Consider the following 21,559-nt stretch of genomic DNA (forward strand, 5'->3'; position numbering starts at 1 on the left):
ATTTTTCTAATAAAACGGTTGGTTCAAAATTTTAGAAATTTTAATATTTTTGTTAAAGGGTCAAAGTAAATACATTGTCAAAATTTTTATGAAAATTAAACGAGCCAAATTAATTTTAGTGAAAGTGTTGGGTACCACCTTAATTTCTAGAACAAACAATATATTTTTTAGGAGTACATGCACATTTAGGTTTATACAATGTATATCTGAAAAAAAGTCAACCGTTAATTTTATGGTTCTATAAAAATTGAGCCACGTACAGACCGTCATATTTGGAGAATTGTATTTTCAAAAAAAAGCAACACAGAAAAATAAAGAAGAGAGAAAGACAGGAAATAAGGAATAGAAAATATTGACGTGATAAAATGTAAAATAAAAGAGAAACTAGTCAGAATTTGTAAAGAAAAAAATATTTTAGATAGAAAAATTGCATAAAACAAAATTAAAGGTCCTCCCAACCAGACCCCCAATGATAGCATCTGATTCTAATCCACTGAACTAGGATAAAAAAAAATATATTGACCAATCACAGACCAAGAGAGTATTCGGAGATTTTAGACTTTACCATATTAAACCATTGTTAAATCTGAGAGTATCCGAATTACATTGTAAGAGCGGGAAATAATTGCGGAAAAGCAGCTGTGAAGCAAGAAAGGAGTCTACTGTCTAAGAATCGAATGGGTGTAGAATCGGAACCTGTGAGCAAGAAGCCAAAAATGCCCCTTGACAATGTGGTTTTAAGATTTGCTAAATTGACAGCCAATGCTCTCTGTCCGACTAGAGGTTCTAAGTTAGCCGCTGGATATGATTTGTACAGGTATATTATTGAAGAAGTAAAACGCGCCTTTATTTTTCGCTGACGTTTACTATTTTTCATATCTTCAGCTATCTAAAAGTTTAGTAGATCGATTACCATGTCCATAGTTGAATCGTCGAGAAGCGCGATTGTTTTAACTGAGGAAGGCCGAGATATAAATTGCAGCTCTCTGGCATAAGTTTCTACAAAAATAAATGTACAACCTTTTAGACATGGGTATTAAGAAAGGAACTTGTAGGCTTATGTTGAGAAAATATTAACATATTATATAATGTCAATTGAGGTATAATCCAACATGGTTATTCCTGACCTGACTAAGGTAACAGTGTAGCAAAAATAATGATAAATATAAAGTCTCATACTGCCATGGCATGGGAAGTATCTGCCATACCTTGAAAATATGCTGCGGCCAGCCGTAGGATGACATTGTCCATACTTTCTGAAGCGGAGTCGTCCATAGTATTTTGGAAATGCATTTTAATTAATAAAGTATTAAAATATAAACTTGTAGTCCAAATAATTATGACGTCTTGAAAGGCTGTTATAATTTTTTTCTTTGACGCCTTACTTCGACGTCATAATGCTGAAGCCGCCATTTTCGGTTGGACTTTGAGAGCATATCTTGCCCTCAACTTTGAGACCCAATTTAGCCATCAAATTTTCAAAGAAGGCTAAAACAAAATGCATATATAAAAATTCTTACCTTTTATGTGTTTGTTTTACGAAAATATTTCCAATTAATCCCTACAGAAATAATAATATAAGTAACAATTCCATCCGAGGCGGGAACATGTCGACTGCATTTTTAAAAACGTTTGTCGGATTTCTTTTTAGGAGATTATAAAATAACTTTTACACCAAACTCGGTAAAACCCGAATTTCCGGAACCATTGTTTTACATTATCCGGAAATTCAGGTTGGTCAAAATGTACCGAGTTTGGTTCAAAAATATATTTTATACACCTTAAATGAAGCATCTTCAGGAGAAATCAGCTAAACGTTTTTATGAAGCAGTAAATTCCCTATCAAAGTCCAACTGAATATATGAGTTTGGCGTTATGACGTCGAAGTAAGGCGTCAAAGAAAAAAATTATAACAGCCTTTCAAGACGTCATAATTATTTGGACTAATAAACTTGTAAATCTTTCATGTAAAATTTATGACGGTTGTTTATTGATCTTTATTGCTTGTTATATTTTTGGGATACGATTGCTTTCAAGCAATCTGTAGACTTACACCATTAGCTCAGGTCCATGCCCTTGCATCAACCTGTTTATTCTAAACATTAAGGAACATGTCAGTTTCTTATGATTGTCTTGCTTTATAAGGTAAAAACAAATAAAGGGGTGGATCTTTTCACCACCGAACACGGCCAACACCCTTAAAACCACCAAACACTAAGAAAACAGAAAAACAGTACTTTACAATAAAACGATAAAATAATTTGACTTGCGTATATTTTCATCAATTTTAAGTTATTCATTACATCATTTGTATGTTAAAGTCAAAATCAATATAAAGAAAAATGTCTCCAGATTCAAGGTGTGTATACAGTACTTGTGATAAAATTCAAATACATTTATATTATAATTTAATAGTAATCAGTTCAAGTATCCTTGGTCTATTTCATTGTAGATTTTGATATTTTATAGAAGACATAGTCACTCATAGAAAGAGAAAAAAATGGAAAAAATATATATATACAATGTATATATTTGTGGTCTGCGAAGTTCAAAAAGTATGGTGTATAAACTCTCCTTTTCTGTTCTATGTAGATATTTGATCTCTTAACCTTATGATTTGTAAAATAAATAGCTTAAATATTATTTTGAGGTCACATTTATAACGATAAAATATTTTTTGGGAGTTTTTCGGTGGTGAAAAGACCTACAGCAAATAAAGGGATTGAACTTAAACAACTTTCCTATAATCAAACTTAAAGATTGATCAGCATATTAATTTATCCCAGTGGGCAGTGAGCTCAAAATAGATTAAGGTAAACTTATCCATTGTTAAAAAGTTATAAAATCTTAATTGTCTATGTAAATTTTTCTTTTCAGTGCCTATGATTATAAGATACCATCTAAAGGGAAAGTTTGTGCAATGACAGACATACAGATAGCTTTACCAGAAGGCTGCTATGGTCGTGTCGGTAAGTTTTAACATGTTAAATAGCAACCACTTTACTTAGTTTGTTTATCTGTTTTGTAAAAAAATTCCATGCTTCCGATAAATTGGAGTCTTTTAGCAATGTAACATCTTTCTGTTTGCTTATAGTTTCAATTCAATGCAATTGATTAAATTTTCATTTATAACTGCTTTGCTTCCCATCAAGGGAAAACACGTGTACATGCAATTCATATTTTAAAGAAAAATTTGACTGATTAAACCAATCATGCTGCTCTCAAATTGAACATTTTGATTTTGTTTTTCAGCACCAAGATCTGGTCTTGCTGCCAAGCATTTTATTGATGTCGGAGGTAGGTTTGATTGCAATATTTTAATGAAGTCAATCTTGTATAGTGTTTTCATCTGAACTGGTGGGTTGTTGATGATATTAGTGCCAGTTCGAAAACTCCATCTAGTATATCTTCAACATAGTCTTGGCTCACACTGAACAGCAACCCATAAATGTCGTTTAAACCATTCAAACACAAAGACTAATCTATATGAAAACAAAAACACTTGTAAACCACATCAACAAATGACAACCACTGAACATCAGGTTCCTGTCTAAGAATGTGCAAACAAATGCAGCTGGTTTTAATAGGTGCCATGAACAAGAGACAATAGTAAAACATCACAACATACACACTAAAAAACATAAACAAAAACAAATGACCATACAGTACACTGAACAAATAGATATGATCTTTGATCAATTTTTTTTTAATGATTAAGCCTATATTTTGACAATGCTGAAAAAGAAAACCGTCATAATCTTGTAACCAAAATGGGTGTTCTCCGACACTTCCGTCAAAAGTTGGTAAATTTCAATTATTATTTTTATTAAACTCAAAAACAATTTGTATCATTATGTTGTTTACTTTGAGCTGGAGTGATTGATCTGGACTAAGGTTAATCATTATGTTGTTTACTTTCAGCTGGTGTGATAGATCAGGACTATCGTGGTAATGTAGGAGTTATCATGTTCAATTTTGGAGAACAAGAATTTGTTGGTAAGGTTGATAACATATAAATTATGAATTAACATTGGGAAAAAAATTATATCATTTAAACAATTTTTTATAACACAAAAGAAGAGATGTACATGCACAGATACCAACCATTAAGATTTTTTCCATTTTGTAAGCAAAACTATGCTATTACGGTCAAAGTCCAATAGTTAAATTCCCAATCATCACCGTTCAATTTTGTAAAACGTGATTTTTATCATTACTTTTCCGTCCTGGTCCAATGTAATAATTTGGGTTTCTCGGGAGTTATCAACCTATTGTTGGTTAACTAATTGACTTCTGAAGAGGCAAACTTGCATTTTATAAAGTGGCTTTCCCCCTTTCTCTACTTCTCCTTGACAAAATAACACGAACATCTGAACAATAAATGAATGGAATTCATACTACAGATAACATGTTTAACAAAACAATTTCATGCGCATCACTTTGCAACCACTCTTCAGTATAAACTTTAATTGGTAAATGCACATTTTTGAATGTTTACTGAAAACTTTTCAAAAATACAGAAAATTTGATAGTTTGTTACTGATTGTGTCAAAAGGGGGTTGGTATCTATGTACATGTACTACTTCTAATTTTTTTTTTCTCTCGAAAATTTCAATGAATATGACACTATATATTTGATTGATATAGTGTTTTATATTTTCAATTTCAGTAAATAAAGGTGACAGAATTGCTCAGCTGATATGTGAAAGAATTTATATTCCTGAATTAGAAGAATGTGAGGTAAAAAACAAGTTTTATTTAATTATTTTTATGGAACTGTTTTAAAAACAATGACAGCTTTATAAGGCGATTAGTACAAGTGAGAGATTTAGCTAGGTACAGGTTCAATCCACCATGTCTTCCAAGTCAGGAAACTAGATGTTTGAGGTTTTGTCATTTTATAAAGGACTTCACATTTGGAATTTTACTTTGTAGTTCAGTATTTTTGTTATTTTCTTTTTTATTAGACAGCAAAAGAAATCAGAAGAGTTCCAACTGCTGGCATACAGAATTTATTTTCTTAACAATATGTTAACCATTAAATAGAATACACAGGACAAGGGCTAGTTTAATTTGTTGCTATATTGATCTGCAGACCAAAAAGATTTTGAGAAAGAAAGAAAAATTGTGATAGAGAAAACAAAAAAAATAATTTAATTAGTCTGTTCTCTGTAGAAAAATTGACAGTTATCCTTAGATGATGTGATGTACTCGGGCAAAGTTGACTTTAGATATTATTTTAGGTATTTTTGTTATATAGCTCTAACAGTTTCCGTACTTACTGTGGATTCATTATTATTTGTTGGATATCAATTTCATGGATTTTGTGCATGAATGTGAACCACGAAATGGAATGTTCAATAAATAGGCTTGTATCATAGATGCCAACCATTACGATTTTTGCGTAGTTTTTCCGATTTTGCGATAAAAACTACGATATTACGGTCAAAGTTGAACAGTTACGGATTACCAATCATCGCCGTTCAATTTTGTAAAACACGGATTTTTATCATTACTTTTCCGTCCTGGTCCGGTATTTAGAAAACGCCAATGTAATGCTTCCGGTTTCTCGGGAGTTATCAACCTATTGTTGAGTAACTAACTGACTTCCGAAGAGGCAAACTAGCATTTATGAAGTAGCTTTCCCCCTTTCTCTACTTCTCCTTGACAAAACGAAAATATATGAGTCGAGAACATCTGAACAATAAATGAATGGAATACATACTACAGACAACATGTTAAACGACAAATTTTGTGCACATCACTTTGCAACCACTTGTCAGTAATTTTTTATTAGTAAATGCAAGTTTATGAATGATTACTGAAAACTTTTCAAAAATACGGAAAATTTGATAGTTTGTTACTGATGGTGTCAAAAGGGGGTTGGCATCTTTGCTGTGGGTAATTGTGAATGTGTTAAATTATTAACTTCTGGAAATCTTACTTTACAGAACTTGAATGCAACTGAAAGAGGAGATGGAGGATTTGGTTCAACAGGAACCAATTAAAAGGGGCATGGTGATTATGGTAAACCAATTGGATCTTGTTACTGTGTCTGGTAACAGGCTCAAGACACTTTCTGAATGGTTGAAACCATTGATGTTTTCATTTCAGTTCTGTGTATGTTGTCTAATATTCATGAATTGTTTTGTAAATTTCATATAATTGTGTGTACTTGTGAATGCTTGTGTAAATGAATCATCATCTGAATGTGAATTAAAATGTTTGAGTACTGTAAATTCAGAAATTAATGTGAGGTTTTTATAATTGCCAAAACTGCGACAGAGTTGTAAATGCAATAATTTAAACTCGCATTTTGAAATACTTTATATGAATTAAACAGGATTTTTTTCAAAAGCGTAAAAATTAAAATCGCATTTTAGTCTAAACTGACTAAATCTCAATAATGAATGCACGCAATAATTTCTGAATTTACAGTAAATGAATGCTTGTGAAGATGAATCAGATAATTGTGTGTGTACATTTGTGTAAATGAATCATTATATGAATCGAATAATTGGGTTTTGTTTTGTCATTTAGACCTCATCACAATTAAAATCATGTAGCAATACAAATCCTATGTCTTTCAAAAGAATTACAAGTGTTCAAAATGTTAGAGATGTTTCATTTATATTATAATGTTTTTAGAGATGTTTCATTCAAATAAAATGTGAGCTCAAGCAAATTTTTATCTTGGTCTGTGCAAAAAAACAAAAAACAAGTCCTTTTGATACTAAAAGAAAAATAAAAAGTAATAGTATTAACTTTAAATTTTACCAATAATATAATTTTGATAAATATCTTCTGCAACAAGATTCACAAAGATGTAGTAAAAGACACTGATCTAAATTTAAATATATTAGATTTAAGTTGCTTATTTGACAAAATTTTAGCAATATTATTAGCCTTTAATTGTGGTGAGCATTGTTGTTGACTGTTTCTATGCACTAATGTGTTCAAATGTTTTTAGTGCTATTTGTATTCTACCTCGTGTAAGAATTTTGTTGCTTTGTTATATTATGTTTGTAAGGTCCTGTAAACCACTAGGTTTTCTTTGAAATGTTCTCGTATAGCAAATCTTAGCACCTGAAAAGTCGTGAATCAGTGATTCAAAGCGTGAAAATCATAATGCCAAATTAGGGATTATTTATAAATGATACATATATCTGCTATGAAAAATGCCTTTTTTTCCCCTCTAAAAAGATGCACATTTTTGTTAAAATAACCTTACTGCTTTTTGGTAATCACGTGCCACAATGACAATTTTTGTGAAATTTTGATATCATTTGAATATTACTTTAATTTTAAAATTCACATTTTCATGTGGAAAAAGCAACTTGTTTTTTTTCTTTCCCTATAAGCTCCTTTGTGGCAAAATTTACTCTTGAAATAACGCCAACTTTCATGTAACATTGTATAAAGAAGAATAACTGAAGTTTACTGGACCTTAAGATACCACCGACTTGTGTTCAATCTGTAAATAGTATTATTGCAATTGTAGTAAATTAAGTTATGGTACCAGTTTTGTATATTTTGTTATGGAGTACCAGTTTTGTTAATTGGTGAGGGCTGTATAGCCAGTCAAGGTCGTTAAAAATGTAGATTATATAGTTATGGTTACCAGAATTGTAGTTAATTCCCTAATAAAGAGTACTACTACTGGCATTCTAGAAACTGGTTAAGGTTGTACTAATATTTTAAGTAAAAGTACTGTATAAGTAATTTAGAATATCTTATCAAGGATTTACCATTATTTTAATAAGGGTTCAAATTATGAAGTATGTTCATTTATGGAATTTATGGAGGGAGGAGAAAGTCTTAAAATTTTACAGTATATTTGGAATCTTTCTTGTGTTAAAAAGTGTTCGAAGATATCCTCAGTGGTAAAAAATGTCTTGAGTGTTCAAATCTAAATGTGTTCAAAGATTGTTTTGTTTTTAATTAACAAAGATATCTGACATACTTTTTTTTTCGATTGTATTTGTTAAAATACCCCCTACATTAACTTGTTTTAATACACAGTTGTCTTGATAATAAATAGCAAAGAATTCTGTACAAACTCTGGTACTAGGGGCCATTTCGAAATTAAAAAGTTGTACCATTAATATATAGATGCCAACCATTACGATTTTTCCGTAGTTTTTCCGATTTTGCGATACAAACTACGCTATTACGGTCAAAGTCGAATAGTTACGGATTCCCAATCATCGCCGTTCAATTTTGTAAATCGCGGATTTTTATCATTACTTTTCCGTCCTGGTCTGGTATTTAGAAAACGACAATGTAATGTTTCCGGTTTCTCGGGAGTTATCAACCTATTGATGGGAACTAACTGACTTCCGAAGAGGAAAACTTGCATTTTATGAAGTAGCTTTCCCCCTTTCTCTACTTCTCCTTGACAAAACGAAAATGTACGAGTCGAGAACATCTAAACAATTAATGAATGGAATTCATACTACAGACAACATGTTGAACGACAAATTTTAGTGCACATCATTTTGCAACCACTCGTCAGTAATTTTTATTGGTAAATGCAAGTTTTTGAATGTTTACTGAAAACTTTTCAAAAATACGGAAAATTTGATAGTTTGTTACTGATTGTCTCAAAAGGGGTTGGCATCTATGTTAATAATACAATATTTAGTTCAACTTGTTGATGAATGATATTCCAATTTTGTATTATCTGCTATTTCATTTAAGAGAAATATTACTTCTCAACAGAACAAACTAATTGCAAGTATATTAGAATTGAGTTTAAAAATTGTATAATAAAAAAAAGTCCCTTTATGTCAAGGATTACTCAAGTGATAATGTCAAGGGTTACTCTTGTGATGTTGACGGTTATTACATTCCATCAATGCATTATTTTACTGCATCAAATTTTATATTGTAGGAAAATTGAGCTGAGATTCAGCAATTGTATAAGTTTTCCTAATGTATGCATTCATTTTTTTTCAACTTCAGCCTAAATTCATAGATGTAAACAAACTATTGTGAATATAAAGAACAAAACTAGAATTTGTTTTCACAGATGTAAAAACAAATTTTGAATTTAAAGAACAAATCTAGAATTCCTTTCATGAAAAGGTTTATGAACAAAACAAATTCATTTTTTTTATGTTTTGAAAGGACTTTGAAAAAGTTATTACATTTTTAATAAAATGTTCAGTAGTTCACTAGTTGTTTTTCTTTGTTCTTCTCTTGATATGATGTTGATAAGTAAGACAAAGGTTTGCTATTTCCTAGTGCAGAGGCTTCAACAATGTGTAATTTTCAATGATATTTGGTATGCATATGTATAAGCATTGGCATACGCTACTTACTTCAATGCATGGAGGTTACTTGACCCCTACCCTTCAGTCATGGCTTATTGACTTAATGTTTTAACTATTTTATAGGTTGAAGTTTGTAATTAGTTGAACCACTAATCATAAGTATATAATTTTTGTCCCCAGCACAAGTTTTTGCCGAAGACATAGAAATACTGGTTGTCGGTCTGTCAAGTCTTTTTAGCACTCACATATGTACAAATCTTGCCAGAAGTTGATAAAATTTGTGCTGTATGCTAATATCAGCAATATCTTGGACAAGTTCTTTAATAGTGGCCTATTGACTTTTTGTGCCAATTCACCCTGGGCCATCCGTCCGCATTGTTTGCGAGATGTATCCTACAGCTTTGGAGGTAAAAAAAAAATCAAAATATTTTGAAAATGACAGGTAGTTGGACTTGGAAGTTTTGGTCATTTTTTGGTAAAGATTCCATAAAATGCAAACAAAACCTTATGGGACTGAATTCATATCTAAAATTTTTCAAAGGCATGTTGCTATCTTTTTGATACACAAAATATAGGGCATTGATCATAACATTCTATACATCCTATCCATGAACATTTCCAGAAATAGAATGATGTAATATATGCTCAGATATACAAGGCACAAAATGGTGCTACTAAAAAAAAATACATCTTTTGCAAGGAGCAGAAATCTAATATCTGTGATATATATATAAATGATGTCATCTTTTAAAAGAAATGCTTCAAAATCTTCCTTTTGTCTAGAATTGCTCCAGTTCCATTTTATGGAAAATATGTTTCTAAAAAGAGAACCAACACTAATTGGAAAAAATGCATGTTTTATATCCTCTTTATGTGTAGATTATTGGAACATATCAAACATAAAATTTCTTTGATACTGCTTCTGGACCATATTATTCATATTTTGATTGCTTTAGACTAAGACAGCTTCTTAAATCAACTACAACCAATGCAATATTAAATTTTACTTGATAAATGGAAGCAATCTTTACCATTCAGTGCTTACAAGCACTTTGATTTTTGTCGAGCTTGCAACTTTTGTCTCAGGAAGCTCAACATAGGCATAGGGCTTTGGTGTCATAAGCTAACTTCTTGAAAGCTTCGTCTTTTAGAAGGTTGAAGACTTGGATGCTTCATACATTGTATATATATATAGATGGCTTATATTACGAAGTTTCTGTCTGTCACTTGGTCAATGTCCTTGGGGCCCCATTTTCATTGTTCAGTGACAACTTGAAAAACAAGTGAAGATCTTTTGTAATGTTGATTTCTCTCTTACCCTGAGATAACTATAGTTGTTATGTGCCTAACTTGCAAATTCCTCATGTATGTCAAGACAGTTTTCACTTGACCTTATTGCATGGATCATTGTTTGGAAGGATTGTAAGGTGCACATGTCCAACTGGCAGGTGTCATCTGACCCTGAACTCATTTTCATGGTTCAGTGGTCAAAGTTAAGTATTAGTATTTTGGTATTTGTTACCTATTCAATATTCAATAGGTCTACTTTATTAGGTGTATGGAAATATTTTATGAGAAGTACATGAAAGTCTCGCATTTTTTATTTGACCTTGACCTCATTCTCTAGGTTCATTGCTCAGGGTTAAGTATTTGCGTTTTGGTCTATTTTTCTGAACTCTAAGCAATATGTCAACTATATTTGTTTTATAGAAGGATTTGAAGCTGTACATGTCTGCCTGGCATGATTCATCTTTATACCTTGACCTCATTTGTCAATGTTTTGTTTTCTTGGTTAAGTATATTTCTTCGAAACTATAATTAATAGGTCAACTATATTTTGCATTGAATGATTGTAAGGTGTACATATATTTCTTGTTTAGTTTATAGATAATACTTTAAGCAAATGGTCTTCTATATTTGGTGTATGGAATGATTGTAAGGTGTATATGTCCAACTGGCAGGCGTCCTCTGGTGCAGGTATCGACAGATTGCAGATCCATGAATGTATATCTGTATATAACAATAATATTTAGTTTGCTTTTAATAAACTGACAATAAAATCAATATAAATACTAATAAAAACAATAATTACAGTGTTGAATTGGTATTCTTAAAGAAAAAGGATCGATAAGTCCACCATGATCTTTTCTAAATTTCCGGGCACGGTGAACAACATTTCGGTAAAAATGAGATGTGCTATTGAAATAAGTTTACTACAGATACAACCAAATGTCAAAACCAAATCTTTATACCTATGGAAGAATTTAGTAAAGATGTTAAGTAATTTGTGGTTACGAAATCCCTGGCTTAATAAGTTACCAGAAATACATAGACAACGTTCGTTAAAATGAAAAACGTCACACGGGCATATCGAACGAGTTGTGAAATATAATTAATAGTTATCCCACTCGGACTTGGTGTGTCAGTGTAAAATCACCCCGATTGTCTATTCAACTTCACAGGACGAAATTAATGCAAATTTATCGTTTTGTTCGCTACTGACGACAACCCCGTACAGTTAGTTACTAGTAGTTTGGTAAAAAAAAAACACGTTCAGAATTGGGTAGAGCAAATGGTGAATGATTATGTTAATCTCACAAACAAACAAATAAATACCACCAAACAGCCTTATTATAAAGATCACAAAACTTTACCAACACACTTGATAAGACGCGGATAGTGGAATAGTTGCAAGGGGTGATACAGCGGGTAGATACGGTCTGTTATTAAATAAATAAACGAATCAAAAGTTTATTCGGAGTAACCATATGCCGGATGAACAAAAATTGTGTCATTTATTGAAAAAATATGGTTTGGTATAACAAGAAAAATTCTCTAGTGTTCAAAAACATTTCTCTCATCGGCATTATATTTTAAAAATTCTTGAGTATTTGACGAAATAACATTACAGAAAAAGTCTGCTATTAAAGGGTCGCAATAAGTGCACATTGAAATACCGACAACCTTTCGATAAACAGTGTTGCCGAAACGTACATAAATATTATCTAGGTAAATTAACAGCTTCAATCATCTCATCACACCTCCAGTAAGTATATCTAGCATATATCCCAATCTAATTAGATTGATTGATTGTTGGTTGCTTTACGCCGCATTAGCACCAATCTAATTAGAGAAGAAGGCTTTAAATGAATTGCAGCAAGTATAATTTTACATTCAGATTTAACAAACGACCATTTTATTTAAGCATCCCGTTATATAGAATTTGATTATTCGTCAGTATTGGGAGACATTATATCAAATACTGTTACAGCCGATCTAAATGAGTGTGTAGCTAATGGTAACCTCTTTGGCTAGCTTGCTTGCTTGTTGGACCGTTAAGTCATTGTTAGGTAAGGTATACCAACCTCCTTTCGAAGAAGCTTGGTCTATACAGACAGATAGAATGGATATCTGTCAGACTAGTCTTCTCTTAAAAGATGGTTATTTACCTAACCTAACAATTAATGACTTCACGGTTCACCTAACAAGCAAGCTAACCAAAGATATTACCTTTGCCTACACACCCATGGGAATCTGCTGTTTTAAATTTTTGTATCAAATGTTGTTTCGATGGGTCTTTGCAAGTTTTGTCACAACAATACAGATTGTAGTAAACTTATATCATTAGTACATACTAAAACGCGAGAATAATTGAAACTGAAAGGGGGAAAAACTTGAGACGGATATAGGAATAAGGGGGAGGGCTGAAAATAATTATCTTGTCCAAAAGAACACATGGTGTTAGCGAATAATTTCCTGTTTTATTTTCTTTATCTAGCAATGGGTCAGTACTGGTACTGGTATTACTTCATGCATATTTTATTTTATTTTCTTACGAAAATTTATGCTTTCCTTGTAGAGAACGTATTTAACATTTAAAAGGACAAGTTGTCTATTTGCAAGGGCGATAACTTTTTTGTCACAAGGTATTTAAATTTAAATATAGACTTATTACCTATTTTTTAAAGTTTAAATAAAACAGAAAATAGTACATCCGGATGTTAATAATGTCAACGACAACAAGACAATTGGGATAGAAAGGTATTTAGAGAAGAAATTGTATTATTCTTGTAGTTCCAATTTTTCCCGAATTATTGGTAATGACATTAGGGTGGGAGAGACGGATAAAAGGTAAACTTCTTTCAATTTGTTTTGATGGGAGGCGCACTTGCTCATTTCACTTCTGATCTAACTGCTTTGTTCTGGTATATGAAATATGCAAGATACACGATGTTTATACTTACAATGTAAATTACGTTTTACGACAATGAGGCAGCAACCTACCAACAAATGCATTTAAAGGAAATAAAAAAATTATAAATGCATTGTCTTCAACGAATGACAATGGGCAGGTTCATGCCTACACAATATGTTAATCTCTAAATCACCATAATACAGATGACTATACAATATGTCAATCTCTAAATCACCATAATACAGATGACTATACAATATGTCAATCTCTAAATCACCATAAGACAGATGCCTATCCAATATGTCAATCTCTAAATCACCATAAGACAGATGCCTATACAATATGTCATCAATACAATATGTCAATCTCTAAATCACCATAAGACAGGTGTCTATACAATATGTCAATCTCTTAATCACCATAAGACAGATGACTATACAATATGTTAATCTCTAAATCACAATAAGACAGGTGTCTATACAATATGTCAATCTCTAAATCACAATAAGACAGGTGTCTATACAATATGTCAATCTCTTAATCACAATAAGACAGATGACTATACAATATGTCAATCTCTTATTCACCATAAGACAGATGCCTATACAATATGTCAATCTCTAAATCACAATAAGACAGGTGTCTATACAATATGTCAAACTCTTAATCACCATAAGACAGATGACTATACAATATGTTAATCTCTAAATCACCATAAGACAGATGCCTTTAGAATATGTCGAAATCTAAATCACCATAAGACAGATGACTATACAATATGTCAATCTCTAAATCACCATAAGACAGATGGCTATACAATATGTCATCAATACAATATGTCAATCTCTAAATCACCATAAGACAGCTGTCTATACAATATGTCAATCTCTTAATCACCATAAGACAGATGACTATACAATATATCAATCTTTTAATCACCATTAGACAGGTGTCTATACAATATATCAATCTCTAAATCACCATTAGACAGATGTCAATACAATATGTCGATCTCAAAATCACCATAATACAGATGCCTATACAATATGTAAATCTCTAAATCACCATCAGACAGATGACTATACAATATGTCAATCTCTAAATCACCATAATACAGATGCCTTTACAATATGTCGATCTCTAAATCACCATAAGACAGGTGTCTATACAATATGTCAATCTCTAAATCACCATAAGACAGGTGTCTATACAATATGTCAATCTCTTATTCACCATAAGACAGATGACTATACAATATGTTAATCTCTAAATCACCATAAGACAGATGCCTTTAGAATATGTCGATCTCTAAATCACCATAAGACAGATGACTATACAATATGTCAATCTCTAAATCATCATAATACAGATGCCTATACAATATGTCATCAATGCAATATGTCAATCTCTTAATCACCATAAGACAGATGACTATACAATATATCAATCTCTTAATCACCATAAGACAGGTGTCTATACAATATATCAATATCTAAATCACCATAAGACAGATGCCTATCCAATATGTCAATCTCTTAATCACCATAAGACAGATGCCTATACAATATGTCATCAATACAATATGTCAATCTCTAAATCACCATAAGACAGGTGTCTATACAATATGTCAATCTCTTAATCACCATAAGACAGATGACTATACAATATGTTAATCTCTAAATCACAATAAGACAGGTGTCTATACAATATGTCAATCTCTAAATCACAATAAGACAGGTGTCTATACAATATGTCAATCTCTTAATCACAATAAGACAGATGACTATACAATATGTCAATCTCTAAATCACAATAAGACAGGTGTCTATACAATATGTCAATCTCTTAATCACCATAAGACAGATGACTATACAATATGTTAATCTCTAAATCACCATAAGACAGATGCCTTTAGAATATGTCGAAATCTAAATCACCATAAGACAGATGACTATACAATATGTCAATCTCTAAATCACCATAAGACAGATGGCTATACAATATGTCATCAATACAATATGTCAATCTCTAAATCACCATAAGACAGCTGTCTATACAATATGTCAATCTCTTAATCACCATAAGACAGATGACTATACAATATATCAATCTTTTAATCACCATTAGACAGGTGTCTATACAATTATCAATCTCTAAATCACCATTAGACAGATGCCTATCCAATATGTCAATCTCTAAATCACCATAAGACAGATGTCAATACAATATGTCGATCTCAAAATCACCATAATACAGATGCCTATACAATATGTAAATCTCTAAATCACCATCAGACAGATGACTATACAATATGTCAATCTCTAAATCACCATAATACAGATGCCTTTACAATATGTCGATCTCTAAATCACCATAAGACAGGTGTCTATACAATATGTCAATCTCTAAATCACCATAAGACAGGTGTCTATACAATATGTCAATCTCTTATTCACCATAAGACAGATGACTATACAATATGTTAATCTCTAAATCACCATAAGACAGATGCCTTTAGAATATGTCGATCTCTAAATCACAATAAGACAGATGACTATACAATATGTCAATCTCTAAATCACCATAAGACAGATGCCTATACAATATGTCATCAATACAATATATCAATCTCTTAATCACCATAAGACAGATGACTATACAATATATCAATCTCTAAATCACCATAAGACAGGTGTCTATACAATATGTCAATCTCTTATTCACCATAAGACAGATGACTATACAATATGTTAATCTCTAAATCACCATAAGACAGATGCCTTTAGAATATGTCGATCTCTAAATCACCATAAGACAGATGACTATACAATATGTCAATCTCTAAATCACCATAAGACAGATGCCTATACAATATGTCATCAATACAATATATCAATCTCTTAATCACCATAAGACAGATGACTATACAATATATCAATCTCTTAATCACCATCAGACAGATGACTATACAATATATCAATCTTTTAATCACCATAAGACAGATGACTATACAATATATCAATCTCTTAATCACCATAAGACAGATGACTATACAATATATCAATCTCTAAATCACAATAAGACAGGTGTCTATACAATATGTCATCAATGCAATATGTCAATCTCTTAATCACCATAAGACAGATGACTATACAATATGTCAATCTCTAAATCACCATAAGACAGATGCCTATACAATATATCATCAATACAATATATCAATCTCTTAATCACCATAAGACAGATGACTATACAATATATCAATCTCTTAATCACCATCAGACAGATGACTATACAATATGTCAATCTCTAAATCACCATAAGACAGATGCCTATACAATATGTCATCAATACAATATATCAATCTTTTAATCACCATGAGACAGATGACTATACAATATATCAATCTCTTAATCACCATCAGACAGATGACTATACAATATGTCAATCTCTTAATCACCATCAGACAGATGACTATACAATATGTTAATCTCCAAATCACCATAAGACAGGTGTCTATACAATATATCAATCTCTAAATCACCATAAGACAGATGCCTATCCAATATGTCAATCTCTAAATCACCATAAGACAGATGTCAATACAATATGTCGATCTCAAAATCACCATAATACAGATGCCTATACAAAATGTAAATCTCTAAATCACCATCAGACAGATGACTATACAATATGTCAATCTCTAAATCACCATAATACAGATGCCTTTAGAATATGTCGATCTCTAAATCACCATAAGACAGATGACTATACAATATGTCAATATCTAAATCACCATCAGACAGATGTCAATACAATATGTCGATCTCAAAATCACCATAAGACAGGTGTCTATACAATATGTCAATCTCTTAATCACCATAAGACAGATGACTATACAATATGTCAATCTCTAAATCACCATCAGACAGATGACTATACAATATGTCAATCTCTAAATCACCATCAGACAGATGACTATACAATATGTTTATCTCTAAATCACCATAAGACAGGTGTCTATACAATATGTCAATCTCTAAATCACCATAATACAGATGACTATACAATATGTCAATGTCTAAATCACCATCAGACAGATGACTATACAATATGTTAATCTCTAAATCACCATAAGACAGGTGTCTATACAATATGTCAATCTCTAAATCACCATAAGACAGATGCCTACACAATATGTCAATATCTAAATCACCATAAGACAGATGCCTATACGATATGTCAATCTCTAAATCACCATAAGACAGCTGCCTATACAATATGTCAATCTCTAAATCACCATAAGACAGATGACTATAGATACAATATGTCAATCTCTAAATCACCATAAGACCGGTGCATATACAGCATCATGCCATGTCAATCTCTAAATCACACTTACTAATTTGTTATTTATTTAACAAGGCGATGTAGCATAATTTGAAAATCCGTGAGAGCAACATTTAAGTCAAAAATATTAAAACACGTGGAACCACCCTAAGAATCAATTCGTCGTTTCGTAAATCGATCGAAGAATTTGACCTTTTTTTGTAACAATGGCGACAATTATATAGTAAATCTTTGTTTTCAGTGAGTAATGAATATATCCGAGAAAGAACCTATGTCTATTGAAGATAATGAGAAATACACTATTACAAAAACTGAGGAATATAGGTCAATTACAGTTGAGCATTGCAACAAAGCAGGAAATTCGGGAACCAGTATAACAGATCACAAAGAACCAATAATGGCTGAGCAAGGATATGAACATGGTGAATCTGTTTTATCCAAAACAATTAAGAAAAATTTTGTTAGGATATGTGAACTTCTCGAGGCTTTTCCTCTAAGTGACTATCTTCTCCAACATGACGTCATTACAATGGCGGAACATACTGAACTCAGACAGAAATCGAAGTACTGTCAATCTGATGCAAATGACGATTTATTGAAAAAACTTTGTAAGCGAGAATTTGATCCCAAAATTCTAGAGACAGCTTTAAGAGAGACTAAACAAACTGGTGTACTAAGAATGCTATTCGTTACTATGTATTAAAACACTATTTAGCACGGTGTTGTTCTTTTAGTTTGTCTGCAGGTCTGATATGTAGTTTGTTTGCAGGTCTGATATGTAATTTGTCTGCAGGTCTGATATGTAGTTTGTATACAGGTCTTATATATGCTAGTCGTGACGGTCGTTTTTGCCGTTATTTGCATGGTTCAGTGACTGCTTGAAAAGATATCTTGCCCTGTTAATTTCACACGTATTATGAGTAATACTAGTAGGATAACTATATTTGGCAGGATAGAGGTTACAACTAAAAATATACACAGGGCAACATTTTCCCTCCTAGCCCCCACCCTTAGCTCCCTTGGATATGGATAAGAGGGATATTACGACAAAATCTTAATGGGATATGGGATATTGATACCCCTATACAAGCCTCATTGATAGGCATAGATACCAGTTTAAATATTTGGGTATCCCAGCAGGGGAACGAATACACAACCTTACGGACCAAAGGCAAGTCTGGATTAAAAGAAAACTAATTTTATCTTGCAACGATATAGTGTGTCTAATCCATTTTGCTTTAATTCAGCAAATAAAATATGTTTATATGTATACATAGGACTCCTTATATAAAATAATATGCCAGAAACATCGATAAGTGTTATCTAGTTCATAGTCTTGGATATTTTTGTGCTGTGTTTATATAAAAAGAGAAGATGTGGTATGATTGCAATGAGATAACTTTCCACCAAAGAGCAAAATGACAAAGATATTGACAAAGTATCTATAGAATACCGTTGGGCTTTCAACAATAATCAAAAGCCCATAGTCTGCTGTAAAAGACCAATACTAAATGACAATATAAAACAAATCAATCGAGTAAACAAATGGCCGAATTAATGCACATTAATACATTTTACCTAATACAGAATGTGGTGGGATTAAATGTTTTCAGGCTCCCTACCCCCGCTCTAAGCTTGGACAGTGGTGTAACAGTACAACAGAAGAAAACACTAAGTGTGTTATTTTCATATTTCACTGTTTTGTTTTATTTCTTATGAGTTTTCTGTTATGTGATTACTCTAGAACAGTAAGTGAACCACAGGCACTTGGGTATAAGATGCAAACTTTTTTTGTTGTTGATAAAAATATTCAATTTTTTATATAATTTTACGATCCATACTTTTATTATTTCTTATATAGTATGAATAGTAAATTATTTTTTTTTTTCTCTCGGAGTCGTTTTAATCACTCGAAACTATGTGAGACATGCACAGAAGTGATAGATATGTATTATAAAATTAAATATAGAAAATTGAATATTTTAATCAACAACAAAAAAAATATGTATCTGCATCTTATACCCATGAAGCGCCTGTGCCCAATATATACGCGTGTATCTTATAATACCAAGTTCTAAACTCGGAATACTATAATCTAAATAAAAAAACATGCGAACATGTTTATAGCTTGATGTTTGGTGTGACCCAAGGTTCCGTTAATTAACACCACTGGGTCGATGCCACTGCTGGTGCCACCGGAAGTTTCGTCCCCGAGGGTACCACCAGCCAAGTAGTCAGCACTTCGGTGTTGACATGAATATCAATTATGTAGTTCCAGTTGACAAAACTTCAAATTTTTCGTAAACTAAAGATTTTTTTTTATCCCATGCAGGAAAAGATTACCTTAGCCGTATTTGGCACATTTTTTTTATGGAATTTTGGATCCTAAATGCTCTTCAACTTTGTACTTGTTTGGCTTTATAACTTTTTTTTTATTTGAGCGTCACTAATGAGTCTTATCTAGACGAAACGCGCGTTTAAGACAGTAGCTTGATATAGTTGTGTTTTTTTTATTAAGTAAACATTGTCTTTATGTTCTGTTTACACTGGTCGTTTTGTTCTGTACACAATCTTTCTTTTGTTCTGTTTACACTTGTCTTTTTATTCAATACACACTTGTCAGTATACACTTCTCTCTGTTCTTTATAATGCACTTTCCAAATCTCTTTGTATTATTAGCAAAGGGGAAACGGACGTTAATTGATATTTTCAGAACACTATTTTTGTTTGATTGAAACTAAGCTTACAGTAAATACAGGAGCCTATTGTTCAGTGGTTGTCGTTGGTTCATGTCTATCTTATTTGTTTTTGGTAAATTGTTTTGTTACAAGGCAAAAACAATCCAAATTAAGCAGTAAACGAGAGACATTTACATCAACAGTTATAAATAGTAAATGAGAAACAACACGGACTCCACTAAAACCGGGAGTGAAATCAGGTGCTCCGGAAGGGTAAGCATTTTTTATATTAGGCTGTTAGTTTTATCATTCAAATTGTTTCATATTTTTCATGTCTCAGCCTTTTATATCAAACGTAACAAAGATTTCTCTCATTGTTGAGGGTTGTATGTATGGTTGCCTATAATTACTTAATTTACATCTATTTCATTTGAATTTTGCTGGCTAGTTGTCCCACTGGCAGTTATACCACCTCTCCTTATTTCTAAATTAAATGAATGTTGGAACCTGATGTTCAGTGTTTGTCTTTTGTTCATGTTGTTCAAAATTGAATCATTTTTAAATATAGATTAGACCATTAGTTTCCTGTTTGAATGGTGTCTCACTAGTCAGTTTAAGGGCCTTTTATGGCTTGCTGTTCATTGAGAGCCAAGGCTCTGTATTGAAAGCCATACTCTGACATATAATGGTATACTTTCAAAAATTGTGACTTGGATGGAGAACTGTCTACTTGGCACTCATACCACATCTTCCTATATCTAGAGTTGGTTTTCCAATATGAATGTTTTATTAATAGTATTTTTTTGTGCTCTTTATAGCTTGCTGGTCCTTGTGATCCAAAGCTTCATTATGAAGGCAATATTTTGACCTATAACGGTTTAGTTTTACAAATTGTGGCTTGGATTAAGAGTTGTCTCATTGGCACTCATACCACATCTTAGTTTAAACATATTTATTTATAGTGGAGTGGGTAGCAAGTTTTTGCAACTTATATTAATCCCTTTCCACTTTGCGGGTGTGAGTGCGGCCTTGTAGCAGCCTTAGTCTGCTCTTTTTCGAGA

The 21,559-nt window shown here is 32.0% G+C and overlaps 2 protein-coding genes across 3 annotated transcripts; both read left to right on the forward strand.

Moving 5' to 3' along the window:
- Window positions 1-566: 566 nt before the first annotated feature.
- On the forward strand, window positions 567-9,176 carry LOC134701693 (deoxyuridine 5'-triphosphate nucleotidohydrolase-like). Its single transcript, XM_063562827.1, has 6 exons — window positions 567-817; window positions 2,878-2,969; window positions 3,253-3,297; window positions 3,922-3,996; window positions 4,670-4,740; window positions 5,952-9,176. The coding sequence occupies exons 1-6, from the start codon at window positions 678-680 to the stop codon at window positions 6,006-6,008; spliced, it is 480 nt and encodes a 159-aa protein (XP_063418897.1). The 5' UTR covers window positions 567-677; the 3' UTR covers window positions 6,009-9,176.
- Window positions 9,177-13,210: 4,034 nt separating this feature from the next.
- On the forward strand, window positions 13,211-18,534 carry LOC134701686 (uncharacterized). Of its 2 annotated transcripts, none has more exons than XM_063562818.1 (2): window positions 13,211-13,316; window positions 18,062-18,534. In XM_063562818.1, exon 2 carries the CDS (start codon window positions 18,068-18,070, stop codon window positions 18,521-18,523), a length of 456 nt encoding a protein of 151 aa, XP_063418888.1. In that variant the 5' UTR covers window positions 13,211-13,316; window positions 18,062-18,067; the 3' UTR covers window positions 18,524-18,534. The 2 variants fall into 2 exon arrangements, with proteins under 2 accessions (XP_063418888.1, XP_063418889.1); XM_063562819.1 differs by having other exon boundaries at window positions 13,281-13,406.
- Window positions 18,535-21,559: the final 3,025 nt, after the last annotated feature.

The sequence above is a fragment of the Mytilus trossulus genome, unplaced genomic scaffold, assembly GCF_036588685.1.
Source record: "Mytilus trossulus isolate FHL-02 unplaced genomic scaffold, PNRI_Mtr1.1.1.hap1 h1tg000249l___fragment_2___debris__unscaffolded, whole genome shotgun sequence".
NCBI classification, from domain to species: Eukaryota; Metazoa; Mollusca; class Bivalvia; order Mytilida; family Mytilidae; genus Mytilus; species Mytilus trossulus.